This window comes from Schistocerca gregaria, chromosome 4 (genome assembly GCF_023897955.1).
Source record: "Schistocerca gregaria isolate iqSchGreg1 chromosome 4, iqSchGreg1.2, whole genome shotgun sequence".
Lineage (NCBI taxonomy): Eukaryota > Metazoa > Arthropoda > Insecta > Orthoptera > Acrididae > Schistocerca > Schistocerca gregaria.
Genome location: NC_064923.1, coordinates 688,913,935 through 688,940,559, shown reverse-complemented (window position 1 = coordinate 688,940,559; position 26,625 = coordinate 688,913,935). Strand labels below are relative to the sequence as shown.

At 42.3% G+C, this 26,625-nt stretch overlaps 1 protein-coding gene across 1 annotated transcript in view; it reads left to right on the top strand.

The window, feature by feature from the left end:
- The window catches only part of LOC126267870 (hemicentin-2-like), a 778,179-nt gene that overhangs the window by 524,437 nt on the left and 227,117 nt on the right, over nt 1-26,625 (top strand). Inside the window, exon 5 of the mRNA XM_049973180.1 lies at nt 23,782-23,988. Within this exon, the coding sequence (XP_049829137.1) occupies nt 23,782-23,988 (207 nt within the window). The remainder of the gene's footprint in view (nt 1-23,781; nt 23,989-26,625) is intronic.

Below are 26,625 nucleotides of genomic sequence, written 5' to 3'. Positions count from 1 at the left end.
ACACCTACAGGTAGATAACACGATGAACGGACTTTGAGGAACTGGCAGCTGTCTTGTAATCCCGAGCCACTTGTGCCCGTGACTTCAATTATCTGTGCGCTTGTATTGGCGTTTGCCGCATCACTCACGATGTCCATAGCACTTGCAGTGTGAGTTAGATGCTCTATCCATTTATGTATAATTTTTCTGGTCGTCTTGCAGATTTCGCGCAGTCATCTATTGAAACAACACGTATACGAGCTGTCACGTATAAGAGACAGGAGCGTATGTTAGAATTCTGTGGAAACGCATACTAAACTTTTAACTCTCCATGTATATAATGATTATAAATATTTCATTTAAATTTCGCAAATAATATTAATCATGGACGTGACGGGAAGGAACTTTTTCTTAAATCTGATGGCCAGGATGTTTCGTAGCATACAATGAAGCTTCCTCTGCTGGTCAGTCTGTATATTAATTTAAATATAACTAAAGAGAAGGGAACAATTATAAAGCAAGTTTGTTTGCGTAGCCGTCCTCCGCTGCAAGCATAGAAATATTTGTTTTGTAAATAAAACCGCCTTCTCCCGCTGCTACTTAATTTATGTATCCCAGATGCGTTTCGCCTTTGTCTTGTTCTGTGGCATCATCAGCGGATGATTTGCTGATCTGCGTTTCCACTGATCTGGTCTGTACGTCACTCTACCACTTTATTACTGACGTATAAATACAACATTGCGTTCTGACCTTCTTCACACTTCTTCCGACACGTAATGGAGTTGGAATATTTACGTTTCTAAAAGTAGTATCCGTCGAAATAGTTATACCAAGTGACAAAATAGCAATAGTACACCACAAGAAAGGTGAAACATGGTGAAGAGTGTGAAAAAGGTGAGAACGGACAGTTCTGCTTATATGTCAGTAATAAAGTGGTAGAGCGTCCTCCAAACCAGATGAGACGAAACGCACATTACAAAATTATCCCACAGACGATGCCTTAGAACAAGAAAAAATCGAAACGCGTCTGAGATAAATAAATCATGTGGCCGCAGGGACAGGCGATATCATTTATAAAACAAACAATTATAAAATTTGGTCTTCATTTCTTAAACATTCACTTGCTGCTGTTGACGCAATATAAACATTCTGCAGTGATAACTTCTGAGTACAAGTTCCCCAGTTTCTAATCAATAGCCCACCACGATTTTCCACTACGAAAGGGCTAATTTTCTCAAGCGAAATTTGACTTTTCGTACGACTGGATAAATTCACATGTAAGCTACTGCGTTTTATTTTTAATCTTAAAATTATGCGTCACACATACCTTTTTAATTGTTCTTTGTTACAACTACCGGCTACAGATTACACATTTATGACAAAATGATACACTCCTGGAAATTGAAATAAGAACACCGTGAATTCATTGTCCCAGGAAGGGGAAACTTTATTGACACATTCCTGGGGTCAGATACATCACATGATCACACTGACAGAACCACAGGCACATAGACACAGGCAACAGAGCATGCACAATGTCGGCGCTAGTACAGTGCATATCCACCTATCGCAGCAATGCAGGCTGCTTTTCTCCCATGGAGACGATCGTAGAGATGCTGGATGTAGTCCTGTGGAACGGCTTGCCATGCCATTTCCACCTGGCGCCTCAATTGGACCAGCGTTCGTGCTGGACGTGCAGACCGCGTGAGACGACGCTTCATCCAGTCCCAAACATGCTCAATGAGGGACAGATCCGGAGATCTTGCTGGCCAGGGTAGTTGACTTACACCTTGTAGAGCACGTTGGGTGGCACGGGATACATGCCGACGTGCATTGTCCTGTTGGAACAGCAAGTTCCCTTGCCGGTCTAGGAATGGTAGAACGATGGGTTCGATGACGGTTTGGATGTACCGTGCACTATTCAGTGTCCCCTCGACGATCACCATAGGTGTACGGCCAGTGTAGGAGATCGCTCCCCACACCATGATGCCGGGTGTTGGCCCTGTGTGCATCGGTTGTATGCAGTCCTGATTGTGGCCCTCACCTGCACGGCGCCAAACACGCGTACGACCATCATTGGCACCAAGGCAGAAGCGACTCTCATCGCTGAAGACGACACGTCTCCATTCGTCCCTCCATTCACGCCTGTCGCGACACCACTGGAGGCGGGCTGCACGATGTTGGGGCGTGAGCGGAAGACGGCCTAACGGTGTGCGGGACTGTAGCCCAGCTTCATGGAGACGGTTGCGAATGGTCCTCGCCGATACCCCAGGAGCAACAGTGTCCCTAATTTGCTGGGAAGTGGTGGTGCGGTCCCCTACGGCACTGCGTAGGATCCTACGGTCTTGGCGTGCATCCGTGCGTCGCTGCGGTCCGGTCCCAGGTCGACGGGCACGTGCACCTTCCGCCGACCACTGGCGACAACACCGATGTACTGTGGAGACCTCACGCCCCACGTGTTGAGCAATTCGGCGGTACGTCCACCCGGCCTCCCGCATGCCCACTATACGCCCTCGCTCAAAGTCCGTCAACTGCACATACGGTTCACGTCCACGCTGTCGCGGCATGCTACCAGTGTTAAAGACTGCGATGGAGCTCCGTATGCCACGGCAAACTGGCTGACACTGACGGCGGCGGTGCACAAATGCTGCGCAGTTAGCGCCATTCGACGGCCAACACCGCGGTTCCTGGTGTGTCCGCTGTGCCGTGCGTGTGATCATTGCTTGTACAGCCCTCTCGCAGTGTCCGGAGCAAGTATGAAGGGTCTGACACACCGGTGTCAATGTGTTCTTTTTTCCATTTCCAGGAGTGTATACAAAATATTAATCATGCCGTAGCATACCATATTAGAATGCTATAGCATGTGATTAATATTTAAATTGGTACACAATAGCTGAAGTATAAACTGAAGCTTATAGTTATAATAATAGACAAACTGCGGCATATCATGCTGCTTAAAAGATTTGTTGGTAATCGTCTTCTCCTTGCCGATTGTTCATCTTCAGTTCTGAAAAATACACCCAAGAATCATGATAGGTATGAAACTCATTGTGAAGTACTACATCAATGGACATAATCTATTGGTTACTTCATCGTTAAAATAAATATCTCTTTGTAGGTCAGGAGGGGTATGTTAGGACGAATAATCCACTAATTAATCACATACAGCTGATGCATTGCCCGTCACCTTCATCTATGACAGCGATGTAGGCTGAAGCAATGAATTAAAATTTTTATGCCCCCTATTCCGTGTAACTTTAGTTGCCTCAGTGTCAGTGTGGCGCAACAGGTAGCAATCTGCCTAGTAACCAGCAGACGGAGGTTCAGATGCTAGTGCTGGTTCAAATTTTGATTCATTACATCATTATCGTAAGTTCACTAACTTTTTAACTTTAAAATTTCGTGATGCATTTTATATTTGCATGCGTTTAAATCACCAACGGCCCTACCGCAGTGGTAACACCGGTTCCCGTTAGACCACCGAAGTTAAGCACCGTTGGGCTGGGATAGCACTTGGATGGGTGACCATCCGGCCTGCCGAGCGGTGTGCGGCAAACTGAGGAGCTACTTGATCGAGAAGTAGCGGCTCCGGTCTCGGAAACTGACATACGACCGGGAGAGCGGTGTGCTGACCACATGCTCCTCCATATCCGTATCCAGTGACGCCTGTGGGTTGAGGATGACACGGCGGCCGGTCGGTACCGTTGGGCCTTCATGGCCTGTTCGGGAGGAGAGAGTTTTTTATTTGTTAAATCAAACCTGTGACTGCACTAGTACCTCTTTTGTGAATTACTACAAATATTTAATGCCCTGGCAGATTAAAACGTTGTACCAGAGCGAGAATCGGTCTCACGACCTTTGCCCTGCCAGTGAGAGATAAAGGTCCCAAGTCCGTGTCTGTGTGTGGCACACATTTTTAATCTTCCAGGAAGTTACATCACTGCGCGGTCCACTTAACAGTGAAAATATCATTCTACTACAAATATAGGTTTTTAGTATTTCCTTTGAACTTTTCAACCAGTTTTCTCCGTATGTCGCTACTTCAGACTACACCACACCGCCTTTCCCATTCACTAAACACTTCTCCAATGTGACTATTCGCCAAATTATGCCCAATATACAGACTGAATCACCCAAAACTTGCACCACTAATATAACAAGTTGTAATAATACTTAGGAAGTGTATAGCACGCATGTGTACACTAGTTATTTGAGTTCCGACCAGTAACGAGACAACTCACCGCCACAGGTTGTGTTTGAAATAGCCAACGGCAGCGGCAATACACGCTCCCAGTCTGGTATGGAATGAGTGCTGCACGCGCAGGTGCTAGCATTTCACTGGAGATATCCGAGCTGTCTGCAATAGTACATCGTTGTTTATCATCAGTTATAGTTGTTAAGTCCTTCTAGACAGCGTCTTTCAGCTTTAAACATAGAAAAAAATCAAGAGCCGGCAAATCCGTGGAACGGGCCTCCTTCTGCGAGGAATCTAACGATCTGCTAACAATTCGTGAAGACATGCTGTAGTACTTCCTGTACTACGGGCAGGACAGTCACCATGTTAGTTCCAAAGACTCCTCATAATGTGCAGAGGACCGTCGTCCAGCATCTGAGGAAGATAATCTTTTAGGAGGCTACAATACTTACACGCGTTCAGTGTTCTGTTATGAGCTGTTGGTTCACTAACCCACACCACACGTTTGCACTCTATGCATGTTGACGTTCCACCTGATGAATCCAACTGGGACTTACAGTGGACCAATAATGCATGTTTCGGTGGTTTACTGGCTATGATAGGCAAATATGGCTTCGTCTCCAAACAAGATGGGCGATACATCTTGATTATCCTGTCTTAACGAATATGTACAGTTGTTAACACGTTTATCATAATCGTCCCCATGCGGAACTCGATAGAGAGAGATGTGATGAGAATGGGACCATGCTCATGGAGTATACTTAGGACAATTGCCTGACTCATGCCACTTCCTTGTGCGATTATGCCTTCTTTTTAATTGTTCACTTACTAGACTTCTTAGTCTTTGTATATAAACAAGATTTTCGGTAATTTACCGCTGTCACTGCAGGCACCACTGAGATTCCTAGAATCCTGCGTCACCACGAAACAATCGTCGGTCATAGAGCTATTGCCGATACCGTGCAGTGGAGTACAGTGGACTGTAATCATCGTCGAGAAGTCGTTAGGTATGACTAAAATCCATTTCTGGTGTTTACAGGCCGAAGTTTCATTTACTACATAAGGAACTATGAAACTTCCTCATTTAAATGAGTGTGTCTGTTCTTAAATTGCTGAATGACTGAGACCCACAATATCCTAGCGCAACGCAATCTGACTGCTGAAAAACAGGATAATCTGACTTCAAATAATTAGTTCGAAAGAATGGCCATGACTGAAAAGAAATCCTAACAATATACATTTCATTAAGCACTTACCTCTCAAAAATCTTCATTACATGAACTACTTTAATACAGCGAGCGTCAATACCGCCAGATAAATAAAAGATTCTGATTACTAAAGCCACTAACTACTAGTAGGCATGTGGTTAGCAAAGGAAAGATATTGTTGCAGACCAAATAATCTTTTTTTTTCTTTTTTTTACCTTAATAATGTGACATCTAGTTCAGAGTCTAATATAAATCATCATTGACATCTAGTACAAAGGTATATAATCATGAATAATATTCACTCTCCAAGTTGAACATGTACAGATCGTTAGCCTTCGCTAACACTTCAGACCTCTACCCTCCATCAATGATAACAAAATTCAAGTGGTTCAGATGGCTCTGAGCAGTATGGGACTTAACTTCTGAGGTCATCAGTCCCCTAGAACTTAGAACTACTTAAACCTAACTAACCTAAGGACATCACACACATCCATGCCCGAGGCAGGATTCGAACCTGCGACAGTAGCGGTCTCGCGGTTCCAGAATGTAGCGCCTAGAACCGCTCGGCCACCACGGCCGGCTCAATGCTAACTTCTCACATCTGACACCAATCACTGCTGGCTGTTGACCTCCAATTTCCTGACAGTACTTGCATCACTGCTGCCGACAAACTTCCAACTGCCCAACACTATGGCGATTACAATGAGTCCAACCAGCCACAGAGTCTCTTGCAAAGAAAGCGCCTAATAGTAATAATGTCGTGTGACGAGGGTAGTCAGAGATCCAATGCAAAGCGCTACACAGCCCTGGCAACACAGAAGCAGCTCACTGACAAGTATTATGATATTCCTTACAGCTATAACGGCGTTATCGTGAACTTCTGTACTAAAGTCATCTAGAACTTCCGCCCCTCATTGACAAGATCGCTAAGGAACGATACTGGAACGACACTCGACGGTGACATAGCAGTTAGAATCCTGGTACTGGTAATGGAGAATATTTTATCGCTTTATCAGGATGGCAAAGAGAGGGGATATGGTGACGTGAAGTTCTTGCCACCAGCCCGCATGGAAGTACCCTACATTAAAAACTAGATAACGCTTGAGAAAATAGTGGATTATTGGCTTGTAGATGATGCAGCTTTCTATATTATGAGATAATCTCCGCAGAAATGTTGATGCTGTTCGACAAGAGCAGGTTATTATACGGTGGACGTTCAATAAGTAACGCGACACATTTTTTCTCTCGGCCAGTTTCAGTTGATAAAACGCGAAATTCGTTGTGGGACTCAAGACTATTCCCGCTTCATCCCCCATCGTTTCATGAAGATCCAGTAGGTGGCGCCATTTGCCATAGCCACCAAAATGGCGTTTGGGACAGTGGTGCGTTCCAAGGAGAGAGCTATCATTGAGTTTCCTTTGGCGGGGAACCAGAGCATTGCAGATATTTATATGCGCTTGGCGAATGTCTATGGAGAGCTAGCCGTGACCAAAAGCACGGTGGGTCGTTGGGCGAGGTGTCTGCCATCATCGCAGCAGGGTCGCACTAACCTGTTCTTCCTCCCGCATGCCGGCCGGCCGCACACAGCTGTTTTAACGAGCGGACAGTCTCATTCTAGATGATCGACGAATCACAGTCACACACCAGAACGCCTCTGGTGGTAGTGCTTATTCACTCGTCCACCGGTTAGGGTACTCAAAGGTCTGTGAGAGCTGGGTTCCTCGCCGCCTAACAGAATACCATTGACAGCAACGAAGGACCATTCCTGCGGAACTGCTTGTGCGTTTCCAGGCTGGCGGTGACAATTTTTTGTCGAACATCATCACAGGCGGTGAAACAGGGGTTCGTAACTTCGAACCTAAAATTAAACGGCCCCCCCCTTGGAGTGGCACCACACCACCTCTCCTCCGAAGAAAAATTTGAAAGCGGCACCCCCAGCCGGTAAAGTATGGTGAAGGTCTTCTGAGTTTCTGAATGGGTTCTTCTGTTTCATGTCCTCCCTCATGGTGGAAAGATCAACTCTGAAAGGAAGTTGTAGAATCGGCTTCAGCGTGTTTGGCACCACAAAAATGGAAACGAACTTCTCCCCAAGACAACGTAACCACAAGTCTCCGCACCCGAGAGGACCTTGCCAGGCTCCATTGGACTGTTCTTTCTCATCGACATTACAGTCTGGATCTCGCCTGACATTATCTTCGCGCATTGTCTGAGATCGTTTAAGACTGTGTAAGTCCCACAAAATGAAATATACTTTGACCGCACAAAATAGTTCCATTTCCGACGCGACTTTACTTGCTTAGATGACGTTACACCACCCACTCTAAGACCGGTTAATGCTTTTAATATTACGGAAGCTTACATCGATTGGTCAATTGCTTACAAAGAACGAGATCTGACACAGAATTCCCACCTCTTAACTTTGTCAGTACTATTTTTTCTCTACCCTTCGGTGTTCCCTGGGACTCTTTCACCAGGCCTTGCTAATGGCGTGTCCAGTTCTGCAAAATGTGCAGTATTTTGGCTTTGGACACTCTATTGTGCCAGCATTCGACCATTCCCGATGGCGTGAGCCGAAATCAAATCTCCGATGACTTCCGTTATCGTGGTAAACGCAACCCTCTTACGCGGTCACGCCGGTACGTATTGTTTTATATTGTATGTCAACTGGGGACCTAGAAAAGACGGAGAGGCTCCGTCCCCGCCGCATCCTTAGTGGTCCACAACCACAACTACAGCAGTCCACTTGGCTGCTCCGCTGCCTCACACAGAAACCAGGGTTATTGTGCGGTTCGGCCTCCGGTGGAGGCGTACGTGGAGAACTTGTTTGCGCAGCAATCGCTGACATAGTGTAGCTGAGGCGGAATAAGGGGAACCAGCCCCCTTTCGCCGAGGCAGATGGAAAGCCGCCTAAAAACCATCCATAGACTGGCCGGTTCACTGGACCACAACACAAATCCGCCGGGCGGATTCGTACCGGGGACCAGGCGCTCCTTCCCGCCCGGAAAGCCGCGCGTTAGAGTGCTCGGCTAACCGGGAGGGCATGCCGGTATGTACTCACCAATGTCTCGTGTGAACTGATATCAAGCTCGTGATTCTCCACTTGGATCATGATGCTTTTTTCAGCCAACCTATTGTAACTAAATTTTCTGTGCAGCTCGACTTGCTACGGGTCACACTGTCGCTCGATCGTCTTCGCGTCACTCATATTTCACTAGTCGAAATGTCTAGACGCGGAAAGGGAGGCAAAGTCAAGGGAAAGTCAAAGTCCCGCTCTGCAGGGCTAGGCTCCAGTTCCCGGTCGGTGGTATCAGCCGCCTTCTGTGCAAGGGAAACTTCGCCGTGCCCATCGGCGCCAAGCCGCCGTGGAGTACCTGGCAGCTGAGGTGCTCGAATTGGCCGGAGAAGCGGCACGCGACAAAAAGAAGACGCGTGTCACCCCGCTCCACTTTCAGGTCACAATTCTCAACGACGAGGATGCCAACAATCTGCCATCGGACGTTATCGTCGCACAGGGTGGTGTCTCGCCCAACATCCAGACCGTGCCGCTGCCGGAGAAGACCGAGAGGAAGGACTAAGTAGCTCGGTCACAGACCCCGCCCCGCCCAGCGCTACGTGAACACCGCACGCAGCGGCCCGGCCGCAGCACGTCGGCTACCGAACGATGACTGACAACACCACCATGGATTTCGGCAGTCATAGCCTTTTCAAAAATAAAAATGATGAAAGAATACTTAATAACACGCCACATCTAGGAGTTGCTTTTACAGCCTCCAAAAGTACACTACTGGACATTAAAATTGCTACACAACGAAGATGACGTGCTACAGACGCGAAATGTAACCGACAGGAAGAGGATGCTGCGATATGCAAATGATTAGCTTTACAGAGCATTCACACATGGTTGACGCCGGTGGTGACACCTACAATGTGCTGACATAAGGAACAAAATGATTCTAATGGCTCTGAGCACTATGGGACTCAACTGCTGTGGTCATCAATCCCCTAGAACTTTGAACTACTTAAACCTAACTAACCTAAGGACATCACACACATCCATGCCCGAGGCAGCATTCGAACCTGCGACCGTAGCAGTCGCACGGTTCCGGACTGTGCGCCTAGAACCACGAGACCATGGCCGCCGGCTGACGTAAGGAACGCTTCCAACTGATTTCTCATACACAAACAACAGATGACCGACGTTTGCGGCAGCTTGGACTATCAGCTCGGAGACTGTGGCCTCGGTTACCCTCGACGCTGAATTACAGACAGGAGCGCCAGCGATGCTGTACTCGACGACGAAACTGGGTGCACGAATGGCCAAATGTCATTTTGGTGGTTGTTTACAGCATCATCATGGTCGCATCCGTGTTTGGCGACATCGCTGTGAACGCACATTGGAAGCGTGTATTCGTCATCGCCATACTGGGTATCACCCGGCGTGATGGTATGGGGTGCCATTGGTTACACGTGTCGGTCATCTCTTGTTCTCATTGATGACACTTTGAACAGTGGACGTTACGTTTCAGATATGTTATGACCCGTGGCTCTACCCTTCATTCGATCATTTCGAAACCCAACATTTCAGCAGGATAATGCACGACCGCATGTTGCAGGTCCTGTACGGGCCTTTCTGGATACAGAAAATGTTCGACTGCTACCCTGGCCAGCACATTCACCAGATCCCTCACCACTTCAAAACGTCTGGTCAGTGGTGGCCGATCAACTGGCTAGTAACAAAACGCCAGTCACTACGCTTGATGAACTGTGGTATCGTGTTGAAGCTGCATGGGCAGCTGTACCTGTACACGCCATCCAAGCTCTGTTTGACTCAATGACCAGGTGTATCAAGACCGTTATTACGGCCAGAGGTGGTTGTATTGGGGACTGATTTCTCATGATCTATGCACCCAAATTGCGTGAAAAAGTAATCCCATGTCACTTCTAGTATAGTATGTTTGTCCAATTAGTGTATTTTAAATCTTTAATCCGCAAATAATTCCATATGCCAGTCAATGTGGATAACTGTGATAAACCTTAAGAGGTTAATGAAGCTTGGGAAACGTTAGAAAATATCTGCTCGAAAATTCTCTCAATAATATAAGAAAACGGTTGGTGGATTTCCAGCACATAAATGGACAAACCAAGATGGCCTAAGACATGTTGAAGCATGCAAAACTTTTGACCTTAAAATCATGTCAACACATTTAGAAAAGAACCCTTTTAAAAAAAATCCTTGGCGGGCACCCAATACATTTATTAGGGAATTTCAAATCGATCATGTAGAAATTTCATACCGTAGGCACAAAGAAATTTTAAATGTCCAAGTTAGGTAAGCGGCTAGTATTGATTTTGACCACTATTTAACGCAAATTAAAGTAAAACGTCAACCTCAAAAACTCTTCAAAACTAAAAATGTTGTCCCCGAATTTGACACTGCTAAAATAACTCCCAGTCTAACAAGCGAACTTGACAAAAAATAATCCATCAATAGGCAAAGCCTAAAAGAAAAGTTCATCAAAACAACACAAAATTTAATTCCGCTTCGAAAGAAACATAAACACCCTTCGCGGAATGCGAATTGTGAGACAGCAGTTAAGTCTGGGAGAGTGAAATTCAAAAACTGGAATAGTAACTGGAGTAGAACTGAAAGTACGTTCCAACGCCTTCCTAAATGTAAGAAAAGAGAAGCATCTAAATTAATCAGACAGACTAAAAGAAACTACGAAAATGCCCAACTTTTAGAAATCGAAAAATACTTAAGAAAGTACAATATAAGAAATGTTTATAAAACATTCAAAATAAAACTAACTGGTCACCAACCTCAAAGTCTATGCTTCAAAATTAAAAATGGGAATTTGGCTCGTAACAACCAGTAAAATTGTTAAGTGCATGCTAATTATTTCGAAATACTGCTAATCTGTCCTGAACCAGCGAATAAATTGCCACCACAGCAAATTAATAATACCAACCCTAAATCTAAGAAACCTTACAAAATAGAAAAAAACTAATCAAATAAAGAGATTGGAAAACAATAATACATCCGCAGTAGGCGTTATAAGTGCTGAACTACTAAAATCAGTTGGCTGTAACATTATAAAAGAGATCACTCGACTAATAGGACGTATCTGGCAAACTGAAAAAATACCTTAGGACTGGAAAAGTGCCCTAATTCATCCCTTTGCATAAAAAGGGGATGGAACCAATGTTAATAATTACGGATGAATCGCTCTTCTCCCGGTCACGTACTAAATTCTCTGGCAACGATTACTTGATCGAGCCCAAGAACAGTTAGAACCTAAAATTGGTGAATACCAAGCAGATTTTAGACCATAAAGATCCTGTGCAGAACAAATTCTTAATTTGAACTAATCCTTGAGCACCCAATGATTTCTAGTAATAACATCTATGGATTTTAATAATAACATTTGTGGATTTTAAAAAGGCCTATGACTCAGTTCACCGTGATTCTCTTTTCTAAGTTCTTAAGGAACAATAGGTAGATAATAAAACTCTAACACTTATTAAGGAAACTTTAACCGACACTAGCCCTAAAGTTACATGTATGGGAGAAATTTCTGGACCATTTGATATAAAGTCATGTGAGAAGGACTCTCCCCTCACTGTTTAACTGTTATTTGGGAAAGGTAATTACAGAATAGAGACAGCAAACGTCGAGCCAAAATGTAGATTAAACAATCAAGTCGATAATGTGTGCGCATGCACACTTATGCATTTACATATTTCGCCAAATCAATAAGTACTGACAAATTCGATCTTGAAAAATGCATTGCCAGTCAGATGATGCTTTTCAATGAGACAGTTTCATATTTCACTGTCTCGAGATGTCTACAAAAGCTGTGACTTGCAAAATGCATAATCACCAAGTGCTGGCTTTCCAGTGCCTAATCAACATGTCTCTTATTAAAATGGCGAATCCGAACACCTTCAGTTATCTAAATTTCTCGTTATTATATTATTTGAACATCAAGTTTCAGCGATACATTAACCATGTTCAGGCCCCCTGACCAACTGCTTAGAAGAATCCTGACTCCGGTCCTGTCAGAATAGGGCCCAGCATTCAATGACTGGTATACGTAGATTTTTGACACAGCCATCCTATCAGTAAGTACTTGCCGACAAAAATCGAAGGGATCACTGTGTCAAAAATCTTCACGAATCTGCTGATATCAATCACAGAATGCTGGCCGCTATTTTGACAGGATCAGGGTGGGATTCTTCCTAGACGTCGGTCAGAGGGCCTGAGGTTTGTGTAACTTAACACCGAAACTGGGTGCTTAAGCAAAATAACTACTGGAAATTTAGACTGCTGGAAGTGTTTGGATTCACCATTTTATATAGAACAGTTTATGGCCGGTACCATCAGCACAAAGATGGGTCAATGGAGAGTTTTGTCGTATAAGGTCAAATGGATGTAACAGCACAAGATTTGTTGGAACAAGTAAAATGCTCAGTCAGTGGGGAGCCACAAAGCACTTACCAATATGGTTTGTAGAGACATCAAGTACTATTTAGTTAAGCCTCAGTTATGAATTAACCTAAATCTCTAGTTTCATCGTCGAATACGATAGTTAATGGAGCATTTTTAAAACACCCAACAAATCGTTCAGAAAAGGTTTCTACATAGTGCTAAATTGCTTAAAATTCAGACGGTTCTGAACACAACAAAAAATCTTGATACTTTTGAACATGACAGACTGCTACACAGCTTCCCAGTGGTGCGGTGTGGCACAGTAGAGGGTGAACAGCAAATCTCCTGTAATCAGAGCTGTAACTGACTCGCCTGATTTGTCGTTTGAATGCAGCCAAATGGCGTACATATATATTGCGTTCTTAACTCAGTGACGGCTGTTAAAGCAGTCATCTCGCAAACGACGTGTTTACGGACTCATATCTACTGCATACATTTTCTTGCAATTAATTATGTTACTCACTGTGTATAACTACGGTATAATTACCATCTACTAACGTGGTTACTGACATATAGCACTGCAGTATATAAACTAACACCTCTGACCGTGATATCAAGATGTCATATCGTCCTTGAGCGCGGTTAATCTTGTGGCTGTGTCAGCAAATCCATGTCGTGTCGTTCGGATATTTGTCAGTGTGTCTGATCCATACCTTACTCAAACAATACCTTATGAATTTGTGCTTTACTATCCTTATCACACTAGATGACAAATCGATTACCTGGATTTCAGAATTGTTTATCTTTCCCCTTACGACAACTACAAATAACAGCCACATAAAATGTAATTCATGCGAGGACCAACAGCGTTACAAATATTTAAGAACTACAGACTACCCAAGTTCTCACAAATTATTTGAAAAACTGTGTACATTCCTGTTGTGAATTTGTTAAATCCGCAACGTTAGCTCCGCAATGTGTCTTCTTGCATTGTCTCTGCAGCTCAAACAGCGATTTTCTTTTCTCTCCCAATATTATTTGCTGCTATCATGAAGACTGTTTACACAAAATGCATGGTGTTTCCGATGTTTCATAATCTCTTGGTTCCTATTCATAATATACCCTAACATATTCAGATCTTGTGACTTAATGCAACATATCAGTATTGTCTTCATGAAGACTGTTTACAAAAAATTCATGGTGTTTCCAATGTTTCATAATATTTTTCTTCCTATTCACATAATGCCCTAACATATCCAAATCTTGTGAATTAATGCGACATATCAGTATTTTCTTCAACGTTTCACTTTCGCTATGTAAGTAATACGTACATTATAAAACAGAAATACAAGTTCTGTTATGAGCTATGCTACTAGAAATTGATCCACAGCTCTTATTCAGTCAGCAAGCAAATTAAGTAAATTATCCAAGATGAGCATTAGTCAGTCGTTTTTACATAAATGTTCTGTATTTTCATGCTGAGTTATAAATATTGCTACATTCTGTCGTTAAGTGAACACGAAAATTAATTTTTATTAGAGCGTCGCTAAATGTTGGGCGCTTTGGAGACGAGAGAAAAGATTGTTCTCATTGTGTTGCTGAACTTCGTGCCAGGCCTGATAATTATGAAGTGAGAAGTTACCAACTGTATGCTGTATTATACTGTAGACAGCAAATGTTTAATTGTAGCAGCTGTGAATAAATATCAGTACGACATAAACAAGCAAGAATACCAAAATGGCGGATTTTTATAATGGTCACAGGCAGTTATGTACCACATACTAATCTCAATTAACAAAAGTTGCTTGTTGACTTTGGAAAACAGCCAATGTCGTCGATATGTAAGCAAGCGTAAATTTTAGATGGAGGAACTTATAACGTGTGCAAATACAAATATCGTCTAATAGAATCTGTCAAATTATATTGGTAGGAGCGTAAAAAGAGGCTACTAGGTTATCGAATAATTCACAGCAATCTACTAGTGTCGTGGTGATACTAGTTTCAGATATTTAGTTATTCAATAATTGTAAAGCTTCTGCTTAGTACTTATCACTGCAACAGTGTAGAACTTCTCAATATATCTTCAGTACATTAAAATACATTATTGCAGATTGACAGTGCATATTATGTGATTTTATATTTAACTGCAAATTGTGGTGGTGTTCAGTAAGTAGATCTCTATGGTATTTATGTATGGACAGAAACGTTTTTCTCCTTTGACGTACATCGATTTTCTTGTAATTTTATGTTTTAACTCTTAGCACAACGAATACTGTTGTACGAAGGTCACAGTACATAAGCTCACTTCATAGATATTCCTCATGGACATTACTAAGTTCGTAAAATCTCATTATATCTTCAGTTATTACTTAAATAATCTAACTAGCCATTTCAGTAATACATCAACACATAATCCACTAAAACATTTAAATGTTTAATGATTCATCCATTTAAACATTGAAAATTAACCGTGTATCGTTTTTTAAAATTTGCTGCCTGCCATTTGCTGTGTAAGCATTTATCGTTTTCCTGTAAAAACTTAGGACTTGATTTTTGAATGCGTTTCAGGAGGTGTATGTGTGGATTGACATGGCTGAACAGAGAAGGAGGGAGAAAGAAGAGAAGGATAGTGAGAGGGTGAAGTTGATATGGACAGACACACTTGTGGAGGAGATAGAAAGATGAAGATGGACAGAGAGAGAGTGGCGTGCAGGAAATGCACAGAGAGCAGAACAGGAAATGGGGGAGAGGAGGTTGACACACAGAGAAAGGAAGAAATGGATAGAGAGGGAGGAGAGATACACAGCCAGAGAGCCTGGGAGGAGATGAATGGAGAGAGAGGAGAGATGAGAAGATGGACAGATTTGGCGGACGAGAGATGAGATTAGTAAAAGATGTCAGAGAGTAGGAGGATTGGAGATGGTCAGAGAGACGCAGGAAGTGTTGATGGACAGAAAGAGGGGGGCGAAGTAGATGGTCGAAGAGATGAGGAAGAAGAAGATGGAAAACATATTTAGAGCGGTTATGGACAGTGAGAGGCGGAGCAAGAAATGGACAGAAAGAGTAGATAGGAGGAGACAGATGCTACATATGTCGCACATGGCTAAGGCGAAGCTGCGGGTATAAAAGTACTACTTAATAATTAATAGTGTTTGCTGTTTTACTATGACGTATTTATAAAGTGCTTCTTTATCGATCTGTTGGATGCAAATTTTGCAATTGATTTAAAACAAACTTTCGAGTGAGCTACAGACTTGAAATTACACACACATGCCAGATCTGTTTAACAATGCAAAATCTGTTCTGTACCAGCCATCATGGATTCCGAAAACAACGGTCTTGTGAAACACTACGCGCTCTGTTCGTCCACGATATAGGCGCCCAAGTAGATGCTGTGTTCCTTGACATCCAGAGGGCATCTGATACAGTCATATTTCTTCAAATGATCGACGTTTTGACACCTCTGCGCGGTTCGTCTTCAGGATCTTGTAGTGTCTACTGATGATTGAGCACCTTCAGAGACCAATGTAGTCTTCTCTGGAGAAGTGCGCTTATTGGTTAAGAGATATTTAGTGACACTGATCTCTGAGAATGTTCAATCTACTGTGAAAATCCTAAGATCGTGAAGAAGATCGAAACTTCGATCGTTTGAAGAAATGTGACTCGACCTAACAACTAAGAAGATTTTAACTTCAGTAACATCGGCCACGAAATTCGGCAAACTTCCATAGATCTATTATTGTATGGTTGCACAATGGCAGAAAAATCGATTCCATAAAATATCTAGGAGTATGCATACAGAGCTAACTAAAGTGGAACGACCGCAAAAAATGATTCGGAAATGGAGAATATCCCAAGAAGAGTAACCTGTTCCTAGTTCCAAAGCAGACGTTCCTAAAGCAGTCGACCAATACATTGCTTCCTCCTACGTACATCTCGCAAAAAAGCTCACATGGAGACCATGCTGATCGTGTGTACCGCGAAGTATTCGCGACTGGAACATGGAAGAGAAGAAGGGACACTAGTACGCAAAGAATCCTCCACCACACACTGCAGTGTGTGGCATGCAGAGTGTGGATGTAGCTGGAGAGTTAACTCGCTTTCTTGTCTGTCTCTCTGAAAGAGATGGTGCTGAAGGTGATATGCGTCGGCCCATAGCTGAAATGCGTCAGCCCATAGCTGCGATGGCAGATTTAATATTTATTTCTTCTGATTTCATGTGTCAGCAACTGTGTCTTTTCTCATACCAATTAACAGATATCTGCTACTGCTGTAAATGGTATTATCAGTGACTGCCAGTACTGAACTGCCAACACCCGTCTCAATTTTCACTATCTGTGTAATTCCTGCCTATCCTTTGTTTCTTTTATTATATACTTGCCTGGACCGTGATGAGCAGCGGAGGGGATGAGGAGAAGGTCAGTCACCCTTAACGCCCCTCTGGAATGCTGGAGAGTGAAGTCCACTGTTTATTCTGAGTAGCACTTTCTGAAAAAAGAGAGAGAGAGAGACCAGCTCCAACAGAGTGATATCTGTTATTCTCGCAGGAAACTATCTGGTATCAGCTCTGTTACTACTCTCTCCTTGCCCTTATGAGTGCGGAACTGCGTCACCCAAAGGCAACTCTATGTGGGGTGATATCAGCCTTTATGTAGAAGAGACGGAAAGTAATTCAGTGCCTGATCTTTAAAAAATAAGTGAAGAGAGAGAGTGGGATCTAGACTGGCAGTTTCTCAGAATTTTACATGCAGCAAGGAAGTCCACTTTCTTGAGTGTTATCGAAAAACATATAACGGGATCATCCGATTAGTGGAGTTTGTAGGGAGCAGAGGGAAGATGGTAAGTTGTAGATCAGTTCAATTCAGTCTTCGCTCCAGGTTTTTCTACTTTTCGTTGCAGACTTGCGATTAGAACAACAAACTTGCTTTGAGGAACTTGAAATTCTGGCTTGGATATGTGGTGTAAGATGACTGATTTTCCGGAGAGAGGTTGCAGCTTTCAGTTGCCGACATTTAGCTTTAGGCAGCTAACCACCCAGTTTGGAATCTCCAGCACAAGACTAATGGTGAGAATCTACAGCACAGCGAAATGGGAAAACGATTTGTTAGTTGTTTGTAGTCACACGGTTTTTTCTTAACTAGATTTCGTGTCTTTTTTAACATTTGGGTAGGCAGCCGAAGACTCATCAATGACTGATCGATTTGTGTTGCCTGCATGTGGATTTGATATGCATTTCTGGTACAACTCAGCAGTTCCTCTAAGTACATCCACCGCCTGCTTACTAAAGACTTACGAGGTGATGATAATTTCATTTCCACTTAATATTAGTGTCAGTTTGGCCTGGTGTTTCGTTTCAGTGGTTGGACTTTCCTCTTTCTTCTTACTGAACTTTTAATGATTACATCCAGGACTCATTTAATAGGGGCACCCTTTTGATGTTCATTATTCCATCGTGCCAAAGAGTCATACTCCTGCTCACAGATTTTTTAAAAATGGTTATCGAAACTTTTCTATTAGCTGCGCAAATCGATAATGCCATACTGTTGTTGCAAATATCTACAGATAAAAACAAAGACAAAGTATCTGATGATTCTTAGTACAGACACTATATCTACTACAAAGACTTTGGAGAACAGACTGCAGAGGTTATTTTTGGTAACCCTAACATGCCCTCACGACTCGTTTGTGTGAAATTTATAACTTTTTACTACCCTAGAAAATAGTACTGCAAGTCATTCATTAATGAAAATAATATGCCAAACAAATAAGCTTTTGGGAACCCCAGTAACGTGCTCTTCTACAGTCAAATTCCCATCAATATTTATACCATAAAACATCGAGTATTCTTCCCTATTCAGTGACTCATGATCGTATGCTACTTTATAAAGAGCATTATTTTGTCTGTTGCGCATATCGAAATGCACAGTGTATTTAGAACTCAAGCGGTAAACCCATTTTCCCCAACATTGTTAACAAGTTCTCCGATCAGATTGACTTCAAAACCTTTTTCATCTGTAAAGAGAGCCTACTGTTTACGTACGAGGTCTTTGACAGATATAGGGAACGACAGAGGACAAACGGACCAGGTGTTTGATCCTTTACTGCTTTTCGGTTACTTCTGTAATCTTTCTTTCCACAATTATGGAACATAGCTTTTTGCGTTGTGTTCTGTTAAAACTCATTCATACCATGTAAATTTTTAAACAGTTAACGTTGACAATGAAATCTCCTCACTCTCACTCGTACGGAGCGATTAGTAACTGTTTGTTGCTACAGTGCCTCTAAAAGGTAGTATGTAAGCTGTATCCCTGTATTACTCTATCTACCACTTTAATAACTACATTCAACCACTGTCTTGTGGTAACACATTTCCTTCAAAACCACAATTTATGCTAAAATAATTAATTTATCCTCCTGAGATGTTTCGTGTCATTCATACGTATAAAACGTTTACCTTGCGTATGAATGGGAAACTCCATAGCCGACCGATTGCCATTTACATACATGTTGCCGATGCGTATGTGTTATGCGAAATTCAGGAGCTACGCCACTATTAGATTTTCAATCGGGAATCAGTGCTTTACAGAAGTACTGAATAGTCAATCAAAGCCCATAGAAGTTCATTTGAAATGCGCTACGCTGGCGGGAAAATCCGACTTCTCGCAGCTCTCATGACAGCCCAAACTTCACTTCAGGTGTCATAGAAGAGTGTGTAAATGTCAAGTACATAAAAGCACATGTGATCTTATGTAAAGTGGACGAAAATTTCGTGTTTTCATAGGAAATAAGAACTTAAAAGATTAATGAGAATCTATAAAAGATGAAGTCGTATTTTACAGATTTTACATAACTGATGTCACTAACATCATATTTTAACATTATATTTTTACTTGGCGCAGTTACTAAAATACGTATTTTACAAGTCTGACTCGCTTCACACCACTACTTGATATAAAGTGGATCACCTGTGTATTTTCGTATTTAAACAACGTCATCCCGTCCACGATGAAATACCGATCATTATTAGAATTTTTAGAAGAAAGAGTCATGTACAAGTTGAACAGTAATAAAACTGAGAAACCGCGGGTGCCGTTTCCTGACTGGAAATAAAGGAAAAATGTCCTATGAACATGTGTGCAGAAATGAGTCGTTCCCATTGTAGATGGCGCTGACGAATGGCAGTTCGTGTTACACGTGCCATGAGTTCCTTGTGTGTTATTGGTTGTGTGACAGACGCAGCATACCGAAAGGAGAAGAAGGGTCCGGTATTCGTGTCAGAAACAATCCGAGGTGGTGTTTGTGTACGGCCAAGCAGGTGGAAATGGTCGAGATGCAGCACAGCTATACCAAAACAAGAAACGTCAGACACCAACCACATCACTCAACATTTCAAGCCCTTTTCGGACGTTTGTGGTATAAGGATCCTTTCTGACAGATAATAGTGCTGGCAGGCGACGGACTGCGCGCATACCAGAGTTGGGGGACCGGGTTGTACAAACCCTGGTGCAAGTTCCAAGCAAGTGGCCTGCCATTATTGCGAAGCAAAAATAAGATTATGTGTATCCTGCATGACAATCCCTACTATCCATATCACGTCCAATACGATGGAAGCCACTTTCACCATCTGTCGTGACATTAATGCGATGCAGCTCTCTAATGTGTTCCAGGACGTTTTATTGTTGTTGCACGCATACCGTCCATTTTGGGGCACATTTCAATAGGACCTTTTTTTCCTCTATTTCCGGCCAGGACACCGTCCCTGCAGTTTGTCGGTTTAATTAAGCGTCACCCTGTATATTTGAACAAAAAATTTTACATTAAAATTACAACTAAAAATACAATTTGTTTACCAATACTTTTAAGAACTTGAACACAAAATCAGCAACAAAAAAATGTTATAACATCACTTATGGCTAATTTATCTAACCCACATTTTTTACAGTAATGTCAGAGACATCATATCGGTCCCTCCTCAAATTTTGGTTTTTCAACTTACAGGTAATGTTTGTAAGCAGATACATCATGACGAAAAATTTACCTCACCATAGTTTTGTAATACTGTTAGTAAAGGTATTGTTTAGCGTTGTAGTGACATCTGTATCATTACAGCCTGTATCGTAGCGTATCTCAGTAGCTTCGATCAATGCAGTTGCCTGTGCAGGAGACAGGTGCCTATTTATCGGCTTCCAGGGAGAACAATAATTTGATATGCTGCCATAACCGACTCATGAAGGAGAATAACATTACATGAAACGTTTAACACAACAAGACAACTATTAAAGCTAGAAACTACGTATATGCCTTGACTCTGCCAACTTTCGGCGCGCAAATTACCCAGAATATACTATTCCACTTTTTGAGAGTCAGGGCGCTTAGCAACCTCCAAGAAACTTTACACATAATTCCAAATCTTTTCGACACTTTTCTCGTTGCCAGTAAAAAAGCCAGTGAAAGTAAAAAAAGATTTCGCTTAGGATATTTTTTGTTGTTCACGTTGTAAAACTTTAGCATCAGGCATGGCGTTTTGATTTCCTTCTTTTACACCACTAACTCTATTCGCAAAACAAGGAGACATTGTGTCATAAATAGTGAGATGCGTGAAACACTAGATTTTCTTTACACGGAGCTGCTTTATATATACCACATCGATTCTGTACATAATCGGTGTGTGTGTGGGTGACTAGTCGACAGAGAATAGGGATTTAGGTACCCATTTCTATTATGGTATGGCAAACCATACAGAAAATTGGAAACGCTGGACCACTAGAAGCTGGGAATTTTGAGGTGTTATATCACAAAAAACGTAACGTGCCACTCAGAAAGGATAAAATTTTTATTTCATAAATTGTGGAAGCTGTTTAGACGACTCTTTTATTAAATGTGAAATTTGATAAGCTATGATTTATAACAAAGCAAGAAAATCAGCAAAAGTATTTTACTGTTCCAAAATAGCTTAATTTAGATTTAAGATTTCAAATTGTGACACTGTGTAGAGCTTTACCTCACTCAGTTGGTTGTTCTGCCTCAAAACAAATTCAAGTACTACTAAATCAGGTAGAAGAACATTTAAGTTAACATATGATAAAGAATGTATACTATAACCTTTAGGTAGCTGAAAGGAGCAGTATGACCAGACTCTTAAACAAGCAGCAGTTGTTTCATGAAAGAGCTAATGATTAGATACAAGCATCCGAACAATGAATAGGGTGGAATGAAAATCCAAGCAAGAGAAATTGTACCAGCGTGCACTGTCTGACCTTAAGTAGTGATAATAATTTTATAAAGTAATGTATAAATAAAATTTTTACAAGACTAGACAACGGAAACTAAATACAGTTCTAAGATATTTATTGTCATCATAAAATCTAATCATCTTCAGAGCAACATGAGAAACCGTAGACCTGCTTATGTCTGTAAAACAACAAGCTCACAGAGGATATTCATATATTCATGAAAGCCATGGATTTGCGTATCTGTGACCGCGAGTTCAGTCTCGTGTCTATTATGAACAGAGTGACCTATATTCTAATAAATCCGACTAGGATATTCAGCAGGTGCGATAGACCTAAACTCTAGAACATTTTCATTCCCAATAAATGTTATGTGCGAGGGCGCATTGAAAGTAGTGAATTTGAATTTTTTGTGTGAAATCTGTTCAAGTTTTTTTTAAATGAAACAAACTTTATTAACATTCTCCACCTTTATTCTTCGTGTCTACATATTTTATTTCTCAGCACCGTCAACCTGGCGGCGAACACATTTCTTCCAACGACGGACCAGTTTGTTGATGTCGACACTCGAGATTGCTTGACTTTGTTGACGGAGCCACAGTCTCACTTCTGCGGTCGCCGCTTCAACAATATCAAAATGAAGACCTCTAAGGTGTTCTTTAAATTTTCTAAATAGATAAAAATTGAATGGTGGCAAATCTAGACTGTATGAAAGGTGATGGATGACAGCAAACCCAAAACGTCAGGTTTTTTCAGATGTCTAAGCACTAGTGTGTGGTCTGTTATTCTAATAAGCAAGGAATGGGTGCTCCATGTGTGCAGAAACTCTTCACGTACCAGGTTTTGGTTTTCTGAGGGTCTGACATGTTACTTGCTACAGTTCGAAGCTCTCTGGCGGCAGACGATTGCAAGTCCATTACAATTGTCCGGGCTGTTATGCCGCGGTCGGTTGATGAATTCTGTGTCAGTTCCCAACGTTTCGTACCCGTCTCCGGAGGACATCATCAAGAGGGTCTGTAGCTCGATGGAAGGTACAACACACCCACTGGCTCACTACTGACTGCCGCTAAATTCCGTGTCCGCGCGCTCCGTCGTCGAGGCGTGACGTCACGTGTTTCGAAACGTCAGTGCAATTGGCCGCTGTCCGCTGCTGTCGATCGCCGCTCCAATCACCCGGTGGTGGACGGGTGGTGCAAATCTTCTTCACCAGCATCCATGTACCGTTTAATTTAACGCTCTCCTCCTTTCGATTGAAATTATTAGATTGTTTGGCGATTTCGAGTGCCTCCCTGTAGAGCCTTTCGTAATATCCGCTTGTGGCCGCTAGTACTTACGTCTCCTCGAAACAAATTTGGTGGTTACCTGGCTGGAAAGCGTGCTCCGCAAGACCTGATCGTTCCGTTTCTCATTTTCTACAATTGCCCTTGTGCTCTTCCAAACGTCTGTCCTCCGCAGACGGGGACGAAACGTTGCGAATTGACACAGAATTCATCAACCGACCACGGCATAACTGCCCGGATAATTATAATGGACATGACATTTCTGACGTGAAAGTCTATATTTTAGTATCAGACGATTGCAAGTGGCGTCAGCAAAGACTGAAAGTCGAGGGAGCAATATGCATGACTTGTAATATCACAGTCGACAAGGAGAACACAATGAAAAGCCGGAGGCATTACTTTTCAGCGTGCTTTTGTAGATCTTAATGTAACAGTTTTGCTGTGGCCATTGTGTGTGCAGGGTCGCCACCGCCAACGGTGCAGTGGTTCCGCGAGGACGAGCCTCTGGGCACGTTGGGGGTGGTGCTGCCGGACGGGTCTGCTGTGCGTGCTGACGTCACTCTGGAGGGCCTCCAGCGGGCGGACCTCAACACGAGGCTCACCTGCCAAGCAGCCAACACGGAGCTCACCGCGCCCATCGAGGACTCCGTGCTCGTCGACATGAACCGTAAGGATCAATATGTTCGGAGTCCTCTTAACCACGGAATCCTTCGTAGAGGAGGAAATCGTTTTATCGCCTCTTATTGTTGCAACGCCGTCAACTGCCATTGCTCTGGCATGTAGCTGGCTGTCAAAATTTGTTTTTGCGAATTCTCAGTGATGCCTGCACAGTTGCGACAGTAGTATGTAGAGATGGCAGTGACTAGAGTTGGCGGCTTGCATAACTCTCCTACAAGGGGCACCAGTGACAACTCAAATATTGTACACGCATCAGCTTTTAGTTTATTTAGCTAAGGACACTCACAACGAAATAACCAGAAAACGTATGCTAATCGGTTTTTTTAAGATCTCAGATTAGCACGGATAGCATTAAGTTCTACGGTTGCACCACTTGTCTGGTGTAGCAGTAAATTATATACACTAAACATCCTCATCAAAAGTCTTTTACTGAAAACCGTACTCCCTGCTATTAGCCTTCACATACAGACAGATAATGAAGGTGGGGAAATTTTATTTATTACAGGTGTAGAAGAGTATAGATCCCTATCAAGCTTCGCTGCAGATGCAGCGTCTGGTTAACCTTTACCCGCCAGATACCGTCCTGTCTATAGATAGACATCTCTTAATTCGCATCATTGGCATAAGATGACACTTCAAATGACAATTCAGTTGGAAAAGTTAGTAACACATATTATTAAACACTTGTCATTCATGATACTTACTGCTAAATTAAAACTGTGTGCTGGACCGAGACTCAAACTCAGGTTCTTTCCTTTTCAGGCGGAACTGCCCTACCTACTGACCTATCCAAGGGCAACTAACGACCCGTACGCATAGCTTAACTTCTTCCAGTATATTGTTTCCTACCTTCCAAATTTCAGAAAAGCTCTCCTGTGTAACTTGCTAGGCTGGGTTCCTGGATGAAAGGATATTGGGGGGACATGGCTTGGCCACAGTCTGGAGCATGTTTCCGGAATGATATTTTCACCCTGCATTGGAGTGTGCGATGATATGAAACATTTTGGCAGAGAATAAAACCCTGTGCCAGTCCAGAGACCTTTGCAGTTCGCGAGTGAGTGCTCTACGGATTGAGCTACCCAAGCAGGACTCACCAGCCGTCCTCACATCTTCACTTCCACCAGTAGCTCGTCTCCTATATTCCAGTCTTTACAGAAGGTCTCCTGCGAATTTTGCAAAACAAGCACTCCTGGAGGAAAGGCAATTGCTAAGATATCAGTTAGGCCCAGTCTGGGGGATGTTTTCAGAATGAACTTTTCACCCTGCAGCAGAGTGTGCCATGAAGTCAAATTTCCTTGCAGATTGAAACTTTCTGCTGGACCGACACACGAAATCGGGATACTTGCCTTTGCTGGCAAGAGCACTACCAACTTTATAAAAATAAAATATAGCCCATTTATGGCAAGTACTGTACCAACTTATCAACTGAACAACTTTTTTTTATTTTTTGCAAGAGCTCATTCGCATTTTTTAGTCATGATCATCTGCCTTATTCCTTTTTTTTGTAATAACATCACTTTTACTGAAAATAATGAATCCATATCTGTGTTTTTATAATTCCCGTTTGACAGAAATGTGGAATTTAAGTTAAAATAAGAAAAGAAATTTTTTGTTAAGAAGAGCAGTGTAATTTATCAACAAACAATATAAAAATGAAACTTCCGATAGCACAATGCAGGCGTAAGAACGACGACCACTTGAGAACATCGGAAAATAATCCTTACCTGGTACCAATGCTCCACATTGGGGACTCGTATATGTTTTCTCTGGATATAGTCTTGTTCAGTCGTCCATGCCTAGAATCAAGTCATTGTCCACCAGAATTGACTTGTCGTACCTGGGGCTACCCATATGCCGATACACACACTCGCACACTCACACACACACACACACACACACACACACACACACACACACATAGACACTTGAATACACCGTTAAAGTAATTAACAAAGGTCTGACTACATTTGGAAATTGATTGCAATTGTGCGTGTCGTTCCTGCAAGAAAGTCCAAAAGACAAGCTCCACTTTGAGACCGTTCCGAGAAAGGTAGTGCACACAAATTCCTTTGATCCAGCAGGCGCGTCAACTTTCATGACGCCACTAATCGCGATGTATCCCGTGGATACATGTGATGATTTTGGTGGTTTTTTGTTTGTTTACAGTTATTTTTCTTTTGTTTTTGTTTTAAATTGCAGTTACCTTTATTGTTACAGACTTTACAAATACAGAAGTGAACAACAGGCTCATTACACTTTCAAATTAACAGAAATATTTGACATTTTGTAATGGAGAAATACATGAATAAAATTGATTTTATTACAGATACAAATAAATTATTGAACTAAAGCATGTCTCTTTCTACTGATTGCTCTTTACAGAAAGACATTGATCACAAATTATTTTTGCGTCCTTTTGCAAACAAAGATGTGTACCGCATTTTTCACATGTATACTTGCTGAGACAAGTCTTTTTGTCTCCCTGTAGCATGACTGGAACCTTTTTCTTTTCTTTTTTTCTGATTCCAAGGATTGTTCAGCGTTTTCTTGCTCTTTTCCTTTAGGTTTGTACTTTACTAGCATTGACTTTATATCATCAGATAGAGTCATAATAAGAGGTCTTCTT